Source organism: Amia ocellicauda, chromosome 19, assembly GCF_036373705.1.
Source record: "Amia ocellicauda isolate fAmiCal2 chromosome 19, fAmiCal2.hap1, whole genome shotgun sequence".
Lineage (NCBI taxonomy): Eukaryota > Metazoa > Chordata > Actinopteri > Amiiformes > Amiidae > Amia > Amia ocellicauda.
The window spans coordinates 850308-869588 of NC_089868.1; the positions used below are offsets into that span (position 1 = coordinate 850308).

A 19281-nucleotide genomic window follows, 5' to 3' on the forward strand; every position below is an offset into this window, starting at 1 on the left:
ACCTCAGGTCCTCATGTTCAGACCGTAATCCAGGTTTTACAAGCCCTAGAGCAGTAGGTCAGTAAGTCTGTGTCCTCTATGGGGCCGTAACAGCGACAAAGGGGGGATTCCAACCCACCCTGCACACTGCTGACAGGGCTAGAGAGACACTACAATGCATGTCACATTTGGCTTGAAGCCACACTAACTCTCAGTGAGACACAACCGGATCTCCTAAAGCCATACAATTTAGAAAATGAACTAATGTGAACTAAAACCATCCGACATGGCATCTGGAGAATTCCACAACCAACCGGATACTGTTGCATCTACTTTGGAAATGCTTTTGCAGTTTTAGTTGTTTGGTATGTTTTGTAACGCTGTATGGGTACAGTGCTTTCATACAAAACACAATACGCAGTTTATTCTTATTATCGTCGATATTGAAAAATTGAAACAATGGTTTATGAAATTATTGGCACCCTTCTCACACGATGAAGCTGTATGGAACTGTGGGTAATATGGCCCTATGATGTGACAGTGAGGTTTCTTCTTGGCTCCTTCAATACTGACCTTTTCCGTAGCTGTGGAGGTTCTTGGTGAAGATGTTGATGACGCTGTGAGGACTCCCCTTGGCCAGCTCTTCCCAGGGTCCCCTGGTGTCCACGGCTTCAGAGGTAGTGCTGAATGCTGGGTATTTCTCTGCCTCTTTCTGGAAGTGGGCGATCGGACGGAAGGTGTTCTGCTCCGCCATGCAAAAATCTCTGTTCCTCAGCCTCTCAGCAGGCTTGGGAAGTTCCTTGGGGTGGGGGGCCTCTTCCACGTCTGAGAAGCTGCCCTCACTCAGCAGAGGACCCTCGCTGATAGAGCCAGCGCTGGAGTCCTGAGGGGCGGATTCCCCATCCACCTCTGCGGCATCCAGAGAGCTCCTGGGGTGGCACTCGTGCTGGCGCTCCCCTGCCTGTGCTCTGGACCCCAGGGCCAGGCTGGTGTGAGGCCTGGTCGGCTCTCGGGGCTTCCTGAAGTCGTGCACGTTGCCCACTCCCGGCAGGCCACCCTCAAAGGTGTCATGGTTGGCATTCAGCAGCCGCTCGATTCTGGCAGACAGGTCATCGGCCTCTCTGATCTCACGGACCGGAGGGCTGACCGGTTTGGCCCAGTGGCCGTTGTCCTGAGGGGGGACAGGCAGCACGTCAGAGTCCAGGTCTCGAAGGGATCCGTAATTGACGCCCGCTCCGGCCAGCTTTCGCGCCTCACTCTCGATGCGGGTGGAGAGGGATGCCGCTGTGGCTTTCAGGGCCTCGATGCGGTTCATTTTGCTCTTGTATTGGCCGGCGCCCTTCGAGGGGTAAGTGGGGGCTGAAGAGGGGGGTGGCTGGCCCCTGGTCTGGCCCTCTTTCTGCAGAGCTGACAGCCCTGACTCCAGACCCAGGAGCTGTGTGAACAGGCTTCCCGAGGGGGCCACCGGAGAAAGGGGCCCCCTGCCAGCTGGGCTGAGGCGGTCCGGCTGCATCCAGGACGTCCCGGCCAGATCGCTCCTAGAGAGAGCAGAGAGGATACAGTTCCTTTACTCACATGCTACACGCTGTCGAAGCCAACAAACACCTGCTGAACATAGAGCCATAGTGTTCAGACAATTGAAGAGATGGTGGAGCCTCTGCCTATGCCTGTCTCAGATCCAGATCCATTATCCAAACTCAGTGTTTACACATTCCTGCCATTACTCACTCATGCTGTACGTAGCTGAAAATGTTTTGTCGTTTTTAAATAAATGAACTGAAAAATAATATGAGTGTGATCCCTGTTTCATGATTTAAGTACTTGTTTGAAAGACAACGCACCAACCAGCTAGGCAGAGCGCAGTGGATCTATGAATTGAATACTAGTGAGAGCTCAGATCATATTTGAAGACATGGATAAACCACTGACTGAACTGCGGCTGAGTTGAAGTCTTTAAGCCTCTTTTTACATTGAGCAAGAAACTGGGCCTGCTCAGATTTTAATGCCAGCAGTACAGTACCCATAACCCTGGTGCGGGAACGCTGCGGGCACACGCTACCCATTAGCTGCCACAGCTGTTTCTGCTCACGGCTGCCACGGCTGCTGTGTGGATCCCTACATGCGCCCATGCACTCAAACACTGATGAGAAGAGCACCACTGGCTGCGTCTGCAGCTCACTGACAGTTCACAGGACCCAGGGCCCCAGGACATGTCTGCTGTTTCCATGTAAACAAACACTTGATCCATTGGTGTGGCAACAAACATAATTAGAAGAGTAACTCATTATTTTGAGAGGAAGGTGCTTCATCTTGTGGCAGTTTAATTTGCTGCTCTCAAAACCTAAAAGGCAGATCTGTGTTACTGGTTTCCTAAGGAAATACAAAGCTGACCACAGCAATTGCAATCTGGAGGTCACATTAGCCATATAACATGTCCACAATATTACAGGACATGGATTGTTTCTCTGATATGGCTCCGGGTACACTGTCTGATCCGTGTTTTGTTCCTGCTGAACTCCTGGATACTTATATTAAACTATTTGTCTGATCAAATGTAATGCTTTTGAGTGGTTATAAGTTTGCATTAACCCTGTGTCAAGTGCTGCAGAAATCACCTCACAGATTTATATAGTTTGCTCGTCTGCAATTAAGCTGTTGGGCGCGTGCAAACACAACTACTAATGAGTGCAATGGGAGTGTATCTCCCAGATATGCCCACATGCCATTAACAATTTCATTTTGCCAAGTTTTACAGGGCCAGCAATCTGTACGAAGAGCAATTGTAAGAGCCACTGGGCAAATATCTTGAAAAACCCTACATCCAGCAGCAGGGTTTTTGTACAATCAAGGATTAGAAGTTATAAAAAGATGACATTTTATAACAAATTAGGGTTGACTTAGGCCATGTGTCCACCAAATTGTTTTTTCCCCGAGGTCGGCGTATTTTTTCAGTTGTTTTTAATGGGAGCGCCACGTTTTTAAAATGCCCGCAGCGTGACGCGGCGATGAGCGTCTTTTTCACGCTGAGCGCTGCGCATTTTTTCCTGGTCGCCGAGAGTTGAAAAATGTTCAACTTTGAGTAAAACGCAGTGCTCGTCACTGTCACTTTTTACCCAGCCATCCAATCAGTGGAGGAAGGGCAGGACAAATAGAACACCGACCGCCCGCCTTCTCTCGACGCACTTCAGCCTTCTCTCTACCTTGTGCCGACATTGTACAGTCAGTATTTGTTAGCAAAATAAACTATCTGCGACATCAGGCACTCCAGTGTGCTCTGAAGCCTCGCAGCCGGCGCTTTCAGATGAGCTCCTGGCGTTTTCAGCTGCGGAAAACGCTTTGGTGGACACACGGCATTAGAGTACAAATCTCCTTGAACTGGTGTTGGACTACCCAACTTAAAATAACATTGTGTAATCCAAGAGTTGTGCTATTTTTGGTATGTGGAACCACCCCGTAGAGCAACAAACAAGAAGCAAAGCCAGGATCTACCAAGGACTGGTTAAAGGAATACTGCTATTTAACCACAAAAGGTATCTGTGTGTCTAATCATTATATGTGTTATTAATAAGTGTAATAGACTGTATAAGATATGATTTTTGCACGGTTTCTGCTGCCAGCTTAGCTTCACAGTACTCTCAGCCAACCTGCACAAGATGACATCTCTTACAACCTATTAACTTATATAAGAATGAAGAACCCAAATAGAATACATCATTGCACAAGCTCTTGGGTGCTGCAGTAACAGGAATTGTAATTGATAGACCAACATTGCTTTCAGAAATACTGGAACTACTGAGGGATAAAAGTCCAATTAGTTTCGTTTTAAATTAAGTATAACTCCACTGTTAAACAAAACCAAAAAAAGCTGGAGTGTGAATATCTGACTATAGCAATTATGTAAATTAATATTTGAAAAGGAATCCCATCTAAAACATTAAGGGCCTGACTAACAATTTTACAAGAGAGCTGGTTGTAAGCAATGCCTTGCAATGCCTCATTTATTTTAAAAGAGCAAAAGGTCCAGATTAAGTATGGAGAGTCACCCACTGCAGTTCATTTACTCCAAACTTTTTGCACGTTTCAAGAGTTACAACTGCAATTTGAGGACAGAGCTAATGCAACCCATTACACACATGACCAGTGTGTGCATACTTACACCTCAGGGGAATATTAGATTACCTTTGAAGTGCGGAAGGTGGGGACATCACTTTATAGTGAGTATAAAAAATTAAGAAACGTATGCTGTGCGCCTTATTCGCGCCATATGTGATCCTTATTTAAAGAGAGGGAGCATTTGCCATCATTATGCAACAAACGCTGCCCACACTAAAGTAGTAATCAGTGGCTGTTTCATAACTGCACCCATGGAAACATAATGCTTCAGTTCAGCCTTCTCAAAACGCCTTTCTACCTCAGTCCTCTCAAGCGTGAATGAAGAGCCCTAGCGTGGGATTCACTGGGATAGCAGGTCTGGGGGAGGGCTTGGGCGTTGCCAACTGCTACAGGTCTGAAGATGGACACATGGAGAACAGCTGTGCAGACTACACGGTGTGAGAACAGACTGCCGAGCTTTGCTAAGAAACCCAGATGTCTGTGAGAAGTGTTACCTGCCAAGAGGAGGGGCCTGCGGCTCTGACAGGGACAAGTTGCTGCTGGAGGAGGCGCTCAGGGGCCGCTCCTGGCCTTTGTTCTCCTTGTCTGACTCTCCTGAAGGCTGGTACAGGGGCTTTGTCTGCAGGGCACAAAAGCAAGAACTCAATATAATGAACACGAGTAAAAATCCTGCCCCCAGAGACTGGACTGAACGATCTCACTGCATCGTGGGAGACAGCTGCTCAGACAAACCTCTTTTCTCCACCAGCTGTACTTAACGGCAAATCTGTCACTACGCAGCTCCCTTCAATAGACTGTTTTAGCTGTAACTGGCCATAATGCAGGATAACTGAGGTGATGCACACGTCAGAATGAAGAATGGCTGCAAGGGTTGGCATCAGCTCGGAGAAGAAAGGAGCGAGACAGATTCACCTGGCAGGAGAGTAAAGTGTCTTCCCCAGACCGCATTTTCAGAGTTTATCCAAGTCTCTCAGCAGGGGAATCAATTCCACTCATCTCTTTCTAAACAGTGATTCATCGTTACAAACCCTTGCAGGCGTTCTTCATCATCTAAAGTCAGTTGTTATCCTGCACACATCCCAGAAAACACCATCAGAGCGCATGAATGACAGTTCTGTGCTCCACCTACAGCACATCCTTTGAGACCCATCATCACACCTTCCAAATGAATCAGAGCAATGTGCAGGTATGCTTTGTGGCCTGACTCAAATCAATTACTGGGAATCTTGCCATTTAGAAATAGTTCTTCACCAGGCTGCAGTCACTCACCTGCAGGTTGCTAATGACAGGCAGCGGCTGTGAAGTCTCCTCAAGCCTGGCCTGTTCCAAGAGGAGTTTGGAGTAAGTTTCCTGGAGCCGTTTCTGCACTGGGCCCCCAGGGGCCAGCTTGGCTTTTTGCTTCCTGTAGAGCTCCTGCAGCCTCCTGTTCTTGCGCTCGGCCTCCTCCCTCTGTGCCCTCTTCTCCTCCGTCTGCCTCTTCCGGCGCTCCTCCTGCTGCCTCGCGATGTACTGCCGCACCGAGTCAGCGTCATAGTGCCTCTTCTTCGGGCCCACCTTCGAGCTCTCCTGCTTTCGCTTGGCCGGACTGGCGCTGCGAGAGAGCCGAGAGGAGGAACCCCCCGCACCGCCGCCACCCCCACCATCTACACGTCGTTGCGTTTTCTCCGCTTGCCCCCCTGCCCCCTGGCTCTCCATCTGCAAGTCATCCAGGATGCACCGGATGTCGGCCGACAGTAAGTCCTTGGCGAGGCCTGCCTCGTCCTCCTTCGCCATTGGACGAGAGCTCTTCAGCTGGCCCTCAGAATGGGCTCGGCTGCGGGGGCGCTCACCGCTGTTGGCTCTGGGCTTGCGTCCAGATGCCAGTCGTGGGTCAGAGGTGGTCCTGGTGGGGGGCCCTGAAATAGAAGAGGCGGCTCAATTCTGGTGTAGCAACACAGCGGAGTGAGAAGAGAAAAAAAACGACAAGAACCAAATACCCGACAGTGCACTGGGCTGAGAGGAAGACAAATTTGCATTTCAGGTTGAGAGGATTTAAAAAAGTTAATCACACGAACATCCAACTTGCTAAGTAGGTGCAGGGCACAAAAAAACACGTAAGATCAAACAAGGGGGAATACCCGCACACTCCTCACAGCTCCAGTGCACAAATACAAATATTTACTTAGCCCATGGTAAATTAAAAGGTTTTTAGAACAAACAGTTTGATCTTCATCAGGATATGAAGAAGAACTTTTATAGATCGAAACATTGTTTGTTTGAAAAACCTTCCAAAAGCCTTCTTCCAAGGCTGCCATATTTGAAAACACATTGTCATGTTAGATTAACCACAATTCCAGTGGCCCAATACACACACTCACTGCACCCTGCGCATCCGACAACAAATACCACGTCTCAGTGTGGTCTTAACTCCGAGACTTCCAAGAATCCCTTGATTGCACCAGAGCGACACAATAACGGCAGTGCTTCTCTCTGCTGCCTCGGCTCACTCTCATGTGCATCAAAAACAAGGTCAGTGCCGGGAAACCAGGTCAGACGATTGTGCAGTCAGGCAGAAATATCAAGTCAATCCACATTCATTCCACTCCCTCCATCATTCCCAAAGAGCACATCTGGAACATTGCGTTCTCTCTGCGGTGACATTTGGGTTAATGCTCACACATATAAAATTTTGCCTACTTTATGACGGGTGTATAATATATGATGGAATATTATTTTAGAAATTATAAGAATGCTTACACTCAGAAACTAATAAATTCCCATTTCAGAAGTTTTTTTTTGTTTTATTATTATTATTATTACTTGATTTCTTAGCAGACTTACAATTGTTATATCACATTGCTTTTTGCATTTACCCATTTATATAGCAGGGCATTTACTGGAGCAATCTGATCTGGGTCAAACCAGGTTCTACTAACCTGGTGCTTTCATATAAATAAAAATGCTAACCGAAACTGCGGATGACACAAGAAGCATGGAAAGATGTATGCTGGGAAAAACAAGAAGCAGAAAAAAAAAAGATGAAGGGATCAAACCAAAATGTGCAACTTAATTGAAAGAGTGAAAATGATAAAATGGCAATGGGTTGGATGCATTGCAAGAAGAACACATCAAAGATGGACAAAGGAAGCTATCAAATGGATCTCAAGACATGAAAAAGACCTAGAAAAAATGCATACAAGATGGGAAGATTAAATCAGAAGCTTTGCAGGCGTGTCAAAGAAAAGAGAAGCTAGAGACCAAAGCAAGTTGAGACCTTGCAGCAGTGGATCGATATAGGCGGATGATGACATGCATATGTTAGTATGCATTGCATTTACTGTTTTCAAAGAGATAAAATATATAAATCATGTAATTCAGTGACCTGAGGGACCTCATCTTGCTTCTTGAATGTTTTGTTCAATAATATTCTGCTGTTTGGGGTAATTACAAGACCATCACCCTTCTCTGTAATGTCAAAATACAGATATTGTGGTGAGAAACTCAATCCCTCGTCAAATGATATAGGTTTCAGGCTCTTCGGAAACATACGATAGACCTATGAGTCAACAACAGGAAGTGCGATTTATTTCAATTTAACGTGACAGCAGTGCCACAAGTCCACTTAAATAAATATGAAGTAAATGCAAAGATTAAATAACATCCACAAACCCATCAAGAAGACAGGGTTTTGTTGCCGTGAGCACTGAATCTGCACAGAACCAGGGAACCAGATACATCATGCTCTCGTTTTGCTAAAATGGTCCTGGACATACAATGATACGACACTAACTGTGATTTGCGAACAAACTGCCTTCACAGTGTTTAAAGAACAGTGTGGTGTTTTTGAGGCCGCGGCTCTGAGCCCACCTGTTCTGTCAGCTCTGTCGCTAGATTCAATCATCGGGTCCCGGGCAGGCTTGGGCACTGGGCCCAGTACCATCTTCACCAGCTTCTGTCCTTCCCTCCAGGATGCTGTACTGATGACGTGAGCTCCTTAGAGAACATGCAAAACAGGTTATTTAAAATGGGGTTCTAGGACATAGCACTCCTCTGGGCTTGCACGGCATCAAATGTGGCAAAACCTGCCATGGCATAAACACAATAGAATACTACAATGAGCTACTAAATAAGCTGCCTGGTGTAAAAACAAGCATCACTGGAGACTTGCTCACTTTGAGGAACCGATGATATGCAATAGACACAACAGAACTGCCAAGACAGGAGATCTGCTTTGACTTTCAATAGCAATATCAATTATCAGAGAAATTAAGGTCTACTTATAACTTGGATCATTGCATCTTTTCTTCAGAGTAGACATTGGAGAACACATTGATACACTGGTCAAGAAATTATCAATACCCTCAATTCCTTATTAGGTATTAAACACTAAGAGCTAAATATATAGTGTTGCACCTACATTTCAATTGTATTCATTTAACAATCTATACATGTATTTATTTTTGAGAGCTCTGTTGGAACAAAAACCAGTAGGGTAGGGAGTCCTCCAGGACCAGGGTTGAGAACCACTGGGTTATACGATTGACATAATGAACGTGCAATCACGTAAACAGTTGGTTCAGAATGTACATTCTGAATGACCAGCTATGTAAACAGTCACTGTGGTGAAAGGGTGTTCATGTCTCAGGCTGTGGGACAGTGGCTAGCCGTGCATTCAGAGAATCATCACCTTTCACTCGACACTAGTCGATGTGTTCATTGGCAAACAAGACATTTCACCAATTCCCAATACTGTCAATTCCGTTTTCTCTCCATCCACATGCACACTTATTAAGACTACATCTTATGTACCCAATTAGATGAAGCTATATGGATCAAGCAATTTGCTTACAGTGAAGTCTAAATCACCTTCTTTTTTAAAATCACAAAACCAGTCATCTGTTACAATTAACCAGGCAGGGGGGCATCTTGAAATAAACCCAAATTGATTTAGCCCTTCGCAGGGGACGGATTAAATGGGCAGTATTTTGGGAAATATATGGATCACTTTTTAAAATTCCTGGTAAAGTAGTATGTAAGCGTTTAATATTTGTCAAAAGATTATGAGACAGCATCGCATCGTTTGAGGTAATTGTTAGGGATCTGCATGACAAATATTTAGACTATCGATAATTCCACAGCTGTTGTCCAAGACTATTCGACTAAATCACCCCCCGGCCAATCAAAATGGAACACAGATGAACTGCGAAATAAATGTATTCCCCTGGACCCATCTACAGGGCCCAGCAACCCAATATTTCAATGACATTTTCTAACAACCACCATTTCCATTTAGTTAGATTTTCTCTATTTTTCACAAGGAAATTCTTAAGGAACATTTATGAAAAGTATTCATTACAAACAAAAACTGTAAAATTAATGATTAAGCCATTCACAACAGAACAGTGAGTGCTTTTCTGCAGCAGAAATCTAAAAGATAATCCCTCCTTCATCACTGCCAAAATACACCCAGGTGAGAACATCTGATTTGAAGTAATTGAATTATACAAGATCTCTGGTGTTAAGGTGGCATTTGCCAGGTCGGGTTTTCCTGCGCATCAACTGCAGGGGAACAAGTGTTTGTGAATACTGGCCTTCTTTGTCCATTTCCAACGCTGGAAATGGACAAAGAAGGCCAGTATTCACAAACACTTGTTCCCCTGCAGTTGATGTTTTTTTTTTTTTTTTTTTTTTTTTTTTTTTTTTTACATAATTCCTGAGAAAAGGTACCTTCTTGTCATCTTCTGGGCACCTGCAAGACAACGTGCACCGAGTGGAAAGCTAATACGACAGTGAAGCAGGAGTTTGGGCTGGAAAGCAGCTAACAGTGCTGAACTTGATAGCAGATTTTTCACAGCCTATTTTTAGCCAGCGGTGCTGAGCAATCGCTCACCGCAGTGGCCAGGGAGGAGTGAGGGGAGGGTGGGGGGTGCTGAAGCATGCGCACACCACCAGCTGGCCTCCGATTTCACTCAGGGCAAAGGCTCCAGAGAACAGCTGTTACAACTGGTGTGTGAACAGATTCAGGGCGTATCCCACTACACCCAGACAGCTGTGGAATTCCAGAGCCCCAACGTGGTGCACGCTGCTCCCAACCATGAACCGGGTCCTTTGTGTGGAACAGTCTACACACAAATACATTCCATACTTCTATTCTCTCACTCACACACAAGTAAGGTTACATTAGTTTTGGTTCCAGTGTAACTGTCATCATCAACAAGACTCATGTGGCATCCTCCTCATGGACAATTCAAAGCCATGGCATTTGTGAGGATCTTAGTGGATGACTATACTGATCTCTCAGGTCTACAACAGACTGCAACTAGTCTTTTGAGGATCATGATCTTTATATGGCTTAAAGAAATAATGTTTGCCCATGCTGAGTAAACCTCTGCTCTGCAAAAGTACTCATCAATGCCATGGATTGACCTGTGTGGCTGCCTGATCCCACCTCGTCAAACCACTGCCTTACGAAAATGAAGCCCATTTCCCCTTTAAAGACTACCTTCAAAATGTAGTTTTATTTGACCTAGCTTCTGGTGTGGTCACAGCGAGCTCCTTTCAAGTCTTTAAAAATGCCTTAACACAATAACTGGATCCCAGAGAGGAAAAAACTCACAGCTTGCTTCGACTGATTTGGCCCTGGGACCTGAGGAAGTCACTTCTGATTTATTCTCATTTCAGAGAAGACGTATGGGAATTTAAAACAGACCAAACACACAATGACTTAGGCTGACCTATTTTTAAAATGTCTTTGCATTAAAAAATAGCTACAAATTTTTATCAGTAATGCAGAATTGGTTCCACATCCTAAGATAGGCCATAAATGTTAATCCAGACTCAAGACGACATCAACCACCTAAATCAGTATTAAAACTGCTGCCGAATTGAATTTCTCGGCCACTGCCACGGACGCTGCTTTTACGCACAGTAAGCAGTAAGAAACCAAGTGTTATAGTATATTAAGTTGTTCACTTAAGTCCTAGACTTGATTCAGTTCATTCCCAATTACAGAAAGGAATACAGAATAGGATCCAGCTTAGAAAAAAAATAATTAAAAGGTGAAAGTTGCAGTGCATTTGCAGACGAATGTACACAATTAAGCCTAAACACTTCTTCACTTCAAATCGGCCTAACTGAAGTCCCATTCACTTATTTAATTCTATACATGAATGTCTTTAAAATCCTACCACACTCAAACTGCATTATATGAGAATGTATAGTCAGACATGTGCATGAAACTAAATACAAACCAGTATTATGAACTGCTGAAAGACAAAGGCATCGCTTATAATGGCTTAACAGCGAGTTAACGTTAACATTTTGCATGTGTGTTACAGTAATATTATAACGAATGAGACCGAAAGCTCAAACCTGGTTTAGCGTCAGGACTGGGTGATCGCTCAGCTCTGTGCACTTTCCTCACGGGTCTTGACGTTGCTTTCTTGTCTTTTCCTTTGTCAGCAGGCTTCTCCTTCACCCTCCCGCTTTCTGCAGTGAAAGGAATGACAGAGGTGACCAACGCGCTCCTTTACGTTCGACTGCGCATCGTACACTGGAGAGCCACATGACCGAAGCCCATGCACGTGCACTCAGCTCTTGTATGAGTCTTCACAACGCACATCCGAGAGAGGCTGCGCAATTGACACAGTCTCTCCAATATCACAATATACTGAATAATGACAATACCTGGATGTGTGTGTGTATTATTTTATGTGTACAGCAGCAGAGAATGCAATGGGCAGTTATTGGGACTCTTTGCATATCTAATAGTGAGTTAACCACATGTTGTTTCACAGGTTATACACCTTGTTATCAGCGAAGATGAGAATATATAAATACACACATACATGGAAGAAAGCCAAAATCTCCATCCACTGACAAAAAAGTGCATTGGCAGGCATGCTTAAGACGTAAGAGCACAGCCCAGAAATATAAACAGACAGCTGGAAGTTTATAGAACAAGGGCCCATAAGGAAAACAATAGCTGCCTAATTAGGATACTTCAAAAAAAGCTGTTTGGCGCTGGCTGAGTGTGGCTAGGGAACCGTGCCACGACAGCCTGGCACAGTCAGCGAGTTGTTCCTTAAAGAGGTGGTTTATCAGAGCTTTTCAATCTCTCACAAGACTCCACTGAAATGTTAAAACTTGCTTCCTGGAAAACCATGAACACCATTTCATTTCCAAAATACCAACTAAAGAGATTCCATTTAACAGCGTCTGCAAGATGCGTTTCCGATGTATTTATTTGGACTCATTCATTCAGTCAATTTTTTTTTTTTTTTTTTTTAAACACAAACTAATATCTGAGCCAAAAGCTTGGCACAGTACTTGGCACTCTTAGGCAACAGTAGTTACAGGAAGGGAGAACACTGCAAAATCTACAAAATGGTTTAATGAAAGGAGGAAGGGGAATTGTATGGAGAAGTGAATTTCAGATGGTTCCTCCCCATCTGTCAAGAGAAACGTCCCACCTGTGAGCTGCAGAGACAGGTCTCTGTAGACCTCCCGGCTGAGATTGTGGAACTCCTCCTCGCACCACACCTTGCCGTCTGGGGTTCGGATCCTGGTTTCCGTGGGGTTGAACCCTGAGGCATTAAAAAGATAGAAAGGTTTCATGGGCTTGGAAAACCAGATGAAAACCGCAAAAAGTTCTCCACAGAGAAAAGAGCATCCTTACCTCACTTATTGCATTATTTATTTGCAAAAGAGATAACATGTTATAGAGAGTAAATCAGAAAAGCATAGCGCTGATAACTTGAACTCTGTACACGAGCCTCAGCACAACGATTTCAATAGTGTATTCATATTGCCACTATATCTTACTTGTCTTATTTCCTGCACTGCTGTTGAGCTTTGCTGTGCAACTCTCTAAATGAGGACCGGGCTGTTAGACCTGAATGCGGCTGTATCTATGTAAACACTTCACACAGCAATCACACAATATGCACAATCAGTTCCACTCCAGGCTATTTATGACAGAAATCACTGGGGTCAAATGAATGACTCAGATTTTGTGATGGCAGCCATACCTTTATATGCTGGCGGGGGCGGGGCGGTGGCCACTTTGCGCACTTTGGCCGTGGGGGCTGCAGTCTCGGCACCGGCGCCCCCCAGCGGATGCTCCAGGCAGCCCACCGTCCTGTCCCTCTTGTCCACCTCCTCCGAGTGCTCCCTCTGCCTGCGGATGCGCTCCTTCAGCTTCTCCAGCTTGTCGTCGGGCTGGCGCCGCCGCAGGTTCTCCAGCCGCTGTGAGGCGGAGCCGGGGCTGGAGGACTGGGACACCTCGGCCACTGGGACTCTCTCCTGGACGCTGGAGACGCCCCCGGCGCCAGGCAGCCTGTCCCTGGTCTCCCGGTCACGGTGCTGCTCGGTGGACCGACACGGCATCTCAGAGGAGTGCAGGGCCTCGAGTGCGGGCAGGTCGTTGAGATAGTGGACCACTGTACTGTCCATCTGCGAGGTCAGGCTGCTGTCCAGCTCCTGGCTCTGGAGGTCGCGGGTGTCGCGCTGGTAAAGCAGGCGGCTCATGTGCTCTGCCCTCCCCTGCGCACTTAACGGGACACTCTCTGCTTCCGGCGGGGCAGATGCCGGGAGAGGCGGGGTGCGTTCCCTGTAGACGCAGAGAAGGGCTTTTTATAATTCCCAGACAAATTCAAAACACATAGAAAACATCTGTTTGACCAAACTAGAGCGAAATGAGCAGAAGGGAAAGGAAGGACAAGTCAAAAACATGTGACATTTTAATGCCAGGTTTTTAGTCAGAGACATATGGCCACTTGGCAAACACCCACAGGCAATCCTTGACCTGTAATAAGGACTTCCTCCGATTCAGAGAGCGGGGTTAACTCATACAGTCACCAACAATGACCTGCACAAGGCAGGGACAATCAGATCCTCTACATTTTCTCAGATGGATCTTTCATGAAAGCCCTCCTGCAGGTTTTCAAGGGAGCATCCTTGATTCAAACTTCCATCGAACCACAGACTTGAGGCTTCAGTTTGTGCGATCTCCCAACTTTAATAAAATCAAACCAAGTCTTGAACATGACAGTATCTGCACAAATTGTGGAAAGTTAATTCACAATATAAAACAATATAATAAATGCCTTACATGCATTCCCTTTTTGCATTTATTTTACTTTAAATTATAAGCAGCAGGGACAAGGAAAAACACTGTTACTCATTACATGTCACTGCAATACACCTCACTGTCAAGACAGGGCTTGAATTCTCCCTGTGGCCTGTCTTCGAACTCTCGGACATCATGCATGAACACACGCATGAACGCACGCACAGAGACAGGCAGACTCCCTGTAACCCAAGTTTGAGTTCTATATGCATTATGAAAATGTCAGGTGTGCTAAATGCATATTTTTCAGAGGCCTCTCGGGTAATTTTCCTTTCCTTTTGAACCCAGTTTCAAATTGCCAGCTAGACGGCCACAAGTAATAGCGCTTCTTCAGGAAGGATAAAGAATGCCATAGTCCTCGGAAACTAAAGCTGTCAAAGCCATCTGCTTCTTTTTCCCATCCCCACCCCTTCACCCTCTCAGAATGCCTACAGCCCAATGATTACATTCACTGGAGGATTTCTTGCACATGGAACTGTTCACAATCTGAACATAGAGGTGACCCAGAGGCCACAGGGAGTCGTTGGGGTGCATGGAATGGAGGATTGCCCTGTCAGCTTCCACACACACTTCCACGTGTCACTCAGGAGTACCTCAGATTGGTTTCTTTCCTTTACCAGTAATATCCATTGACTTAAATCCATTAAAACTATAATCACACCCCTGCAGATTAGAGAACATGTAAGAGGAGGATGCCTTTGCACAAGAACAGCCCGTTGAGTTCAGAAAGGGCCACGTCTGCTGACCTGTAAGAGGCGAGGGGCTCCCTGAACTCCACACAGCTCCTCCTGACATTGCTCTCTAGCGTGGTTGCCCTCAGGGGGCTGCGCGAGCTCTTCTCCTTGCGGGTCCGGGTGCGCCCCACACCCCTGGCAGATGAGAGCGAGTGGTCTTCGGCATACCGCCCATCTGGCAGAATGAGAGACGGACAAACAAGAAGGATTAGCCCCCCCCAAAAAAACAAGGGCAAACTCTGAAAAGAAGCACGTCCCTTTAAAAAGAGGGACATCACCGGGAATTCAAAGCATTTTCCCTCAAAAATACTGCATTAACGGAAGGGAAGACTTGGTACTAAAATTCCTCAAAAAACTGAATGTATTTTCCTTGGATCTACTTTTTAGGAACATATTTAAAAAAACGCTGATGGTCGACCTTATAATCAAGAAGATCCTCTTTGTAGTAAACCTAGAAGTGTTTGGATAAACTTTCTTATACTATACTTCAGATTAATTTTAGTGAAGATCAGTGATGGTTTTAATAAGACAGCCATGATAATTTCATCAGGTGACATGGTTACCAATTAATCTACACTGAGCACAGGAATTTCCACCAGAGCTGCAGTCAGGTCAAGACCCTGGTGAGGATGACAAGACGCTTTCTGACAGCCTGTGCAGAAAATGATGGGTTGGGAAAACACCCAGTTTCATCAGCTGTACGGGCGGCTGCTCTCAGATGACCCCACAGGTGAAGAAACTGGATGTGGAGATCCTGGGCTGGAATGGTGACACGTGGTCTGCGGTTGTGAGGCCGGTTGGACGTACTGTCAAATTCTCTAAAATACGCTGGAGGTGGCTTATGGTAGAAAAATTATCATTCAATTCTATGCCAACAGCTCTGGTGGACATTCCTGCAGTCAGTAGCAAATCACACTCCCCTTCAAAACCTGAGAAATCTGTGGCATTGTGTTGTGTGACAAAACTGCTAATTTTAGAGTGGCTTTTTCCTTTCCCCAGCACAAGGGGCACCGGTGTGATGATCACGCTGTTTAATCAGCTGCTTGATGCCACACCCGTCAGGTGGATGGATTATGCTCCCTTACAGGGATGCAACACATTTGTGCACAAAATTTCAGATAAATAAGCTTTGCATGTGCATGGAAAACTGTGATTTTTCATTTCAGCCCATGAAACATGGGACCAACACGTTGCTTTTATATTTGTGTCCAGTATAGTAAGAGGCAGATAAACCCTGAAAACGTGTGAAGAATCCGTTGGTTTTCTCGCCAGGTGAATCAGTTCTCCTGATCTCCGTTACACAGAGCTGCTTTATCAAAAGTAGACCTTTGATTTGAAGTTGCAATCACCACAGTCCAGATCATTCTGTACCCCTCCCTGAAAATAAATGCAAAGTGGAACATGAACATCACGGTGTCAGTCAGAGGACCCTCTCACCCTTGCGGCTGATCTTCCTGGTGGCGACGCTGGACGTTTTCTTGGTGTCCATCACAGACTCCAGCAGCGCCGTGGAGCTTGGCGTGGCCTCCAGACGGTTCTCTATGTGTCGTAGCTGGAGACGGAGGGCCAGGAGAATTAGACTCAGCACAAAATAGCATCAGTGTCAACAAAGCCATTGTATACAAATGATTAATACTCAAAAGAAAAGGTTATGGGCTGTGTCAACATTACATTGCGACAACACTGTGACGATGTTAGAAATGTTACTTGGAGAATCTGGGAACCTTATTTTTATGTTGCGACATATTCAATTCAAAATTCTTATATATACATACAGTACTGTATAACTATTTTTTAATGTTCAGTGTATCTCAGTTATAAACAACACCATTTTTTAATTAAATAGATCTAGCCTATATCATATCATATAACCAATATACATATAACAAGATTTCATGACAGAGGAGGACAGATGTATTGGACAAAACAAACCACACTGCAAGAATAATGTGAACAGATGTACTTACAGCAGATTTCGTCTGAAACAGGCTGCCCCATGCTGTTGACAGCTCTGAAATGGACAAGAGAAGCTTTAATCATTTTCAACAAAACTGCAACAATAACAGTGAGAATCTGTCAACTCAAAACATGCTTATAATCCGCTTTAAAATATTTTTCATTCCTGATAATGGGGAAGAAAAATAACTTATTAGATAATAGAAGTTATAAGTTAAGATTTAACAATAACGTCTTTATCCTGTTTTTCCTTTGACCAAAAATCCCATTTGATTCCACAACTCTAGCACTTATTCCATAACAGAACCTCAGACACTGTCCTGACCATTTCTCCAATGGGACATCCTCTTACAGGCAGATTTTTAGCAGTGGGATATTACTAAGGTGTTTTCAACAGAGATATCATTCTTGTGTGTCTTTCATCTTTAAAACTTAAAGAGATTCCCATGGTTTAGTATTCATTTCAAAGGTGTGGGAACTCGCTGTATGCAAATTCCAGATGCTGGATGCCCTTAACACACAACATTTTATCAAAAAGGGAAGTTACTTATGTTATATTATACCAAATGACAATGTATTGTATACCCATCAAACTATACAGTTAAAGTAGTATTACTATATTTGTCACAAGAATACAGTACACACATTATAATACTATAATATTCTGTAGCCTATATCAAATTATGTATACCTTTACTGTTGTTGATGGTGTTAAACTAATACTGTTCCTAATAAATTTAGATACAATAACAACATATACGCTATAAGAAATCTTTGCAGTTTGCAGTTAAGCTTGCTATGTTCCCATAATTTCATTATTACAAAGGTTACAACGTACTTCGTGTATAACGTACTGATTTCCATCGTCTTATGGGGTACGTTATAAGTGGAGTTCATCTGTAGTAGTAATAGTAATAATAACAATTCAATTCCTTAAAAACCCCAGGTAATATCATAACTTGGGCCTGTATGTACAATTACAGCTCAGTCATAATAATAATTCAGTTATATGCAGCACTGAAGGAACAGAGTTGCCTCAATTCAACATGCAACTTGCTCATCTGATCAGTAACTGGCAGGGCGTCCCTTCAGCACTCACCCCTGTCCGTGTCCTGCCACGCAGGCTGCCCAGGGGCCGTTAGCGGCAGCTCACTCCGCTGGCCGCTCCACATCTCTGCTGGTCACCTGCTGGGAGGAAGACACACACAGACCTCAGCAAGAGCAATCCACAGCGCACATCACAACATCCTGCAGTGGTGACCCAGTTAAAAGCCCTTTATAACCCATGTCAGCATAAAGCATTCACTCAACTCGCAGTGGCCGTGTTGACAAGTGAGGTTCAGTCGTGCCAAATGTTGTGCTTTAAGTGATGCATTTACACTTGAAACACAACAGCAGTGTGACATAGAGCAGTCCTTCCCACTGCTGTCCAGATGGCCTTGCTGTCATTTCTACGAACTGCTTTGCTATCCAAGCTCTTGTCATGCAGGTTGTTTTCAAAATGCGTTTCAAGCACAACGATTGAAATGTCATTGGAGGGAGAAACTAAACAAACAAAACTACAACAAAGCTGCATTAAGCGCATACACCCGAACAGAAAAGAACAATTCTCATCCTATATTTGTGTCATTGTGTTTTTATTCCACGTTGCCAAACAACTGTTGCGGAATTGGCAGTGTTCAAAGAGTTAAGATTCCTCTCGGAGCCGTACTCACTCACGGCAAGACATGTGGCACAGCTGAAACATGCAAGTCAACACAGCCAGTGAGGTGACTTTTATAGCTCCACAACATGTCACAAAAAGCCCAATTCAAGCAAGATGCAGTCTGTCCTAGTGGAGACCCTGGATTAAATCCTTTGAGATGCTGCAGAAGATTTATGAGGGGGAGCATTAAATCAAGCAGGCTGTCCCATTCTCCTTGATATTCCATTGGACTAATATATCAATCAATTCAATTTTATTTGTATAGTGCCGTTCGCAGGGAAGCCATAGAGTGCTTATATATACACAGATTTAATACATGATGTGTTATATGAGATTGGCTGCAAGCACACAAAGACATGGGTCTATTCTATCAGGCTACACTACAATATATCAGATAGTCCATTTATTTGTCCGACTGTTTTATTGCTGGATTTATTCTTGACTGCAGGGTTGGGGGTCAATTCTACTTTTTCAGACCCATTCCAACTCCAGTTCCCATTCTTTTGTCCTTTGATATGATAGGCATCATAGGCGGTATTGGAATTGGAAGTGAATTGAAAAAGGAATTCCAAAGAGAATGGTGTAACCTGGACCTGACTGAGAAACAGGCTGAGACCTGTGCCACCTCTCTATTCTACCCACTTCCTTCAATTTGTATAGAAACTAGGATACTTATAGTTGATTTA

At 44.6% G+C, this 19281-nt stretch overlaps 1 protein-coding gene across 5 annotated transcripts in view; it reads right to left on the bottom strand.

The window, feature by feature from the left end:
* Positions 1–19281, bottom strand: part of cep350 (centrosomal protein 350) — a 65811-nt gene that overhangs the window by 35015 nt on the left and 11515 nt on the right. For 4 of the 5 annotated variants that reach the window (XM_066692512.1, XM_066692510.1, XM_066692511.1 and 1 more), the window contains exons 2-12: positions 17990–18078; positions 16902–16945; positions 16372–16486; positions 14947–15109; positions 13101–13681; positions 12543–12656; positions 11443–11559; positions 7939–8064; positions 5362–5987; positions 4587–4711; positions 553–1517 (exon numbers count right to left, since the gene is read on the bottom strand). In XM_066692512.1, coding sequence (XP_066548609.1) covers positions 553–1517; positions 4587–4711; positions 5362–5987; positions 7939–8064; positions 11443–11559; positions 12543–12656; positions 13101–13681; positions 14947–15109; positions 16372–16486; positions 16902–16945; positions 17990–18062 — 3049 coding nt within the window. In that variant the 5' untranslated portion in view covers positions 18063–18078. The remainder of the gene's footprint in view (positions 1–552; positions 1518–4586; positions 4712–5361; positions 5988–7938; positions 8065–11442; positions 11560–12542; positions 12657–13100; positions 13682–14946; positions 15110–16371; positions 16487–16901; positions 16946–17989; positions 18079–19281) is intronic. The other variant, XM_066692509.1, reaches the window with a different exon arrangement.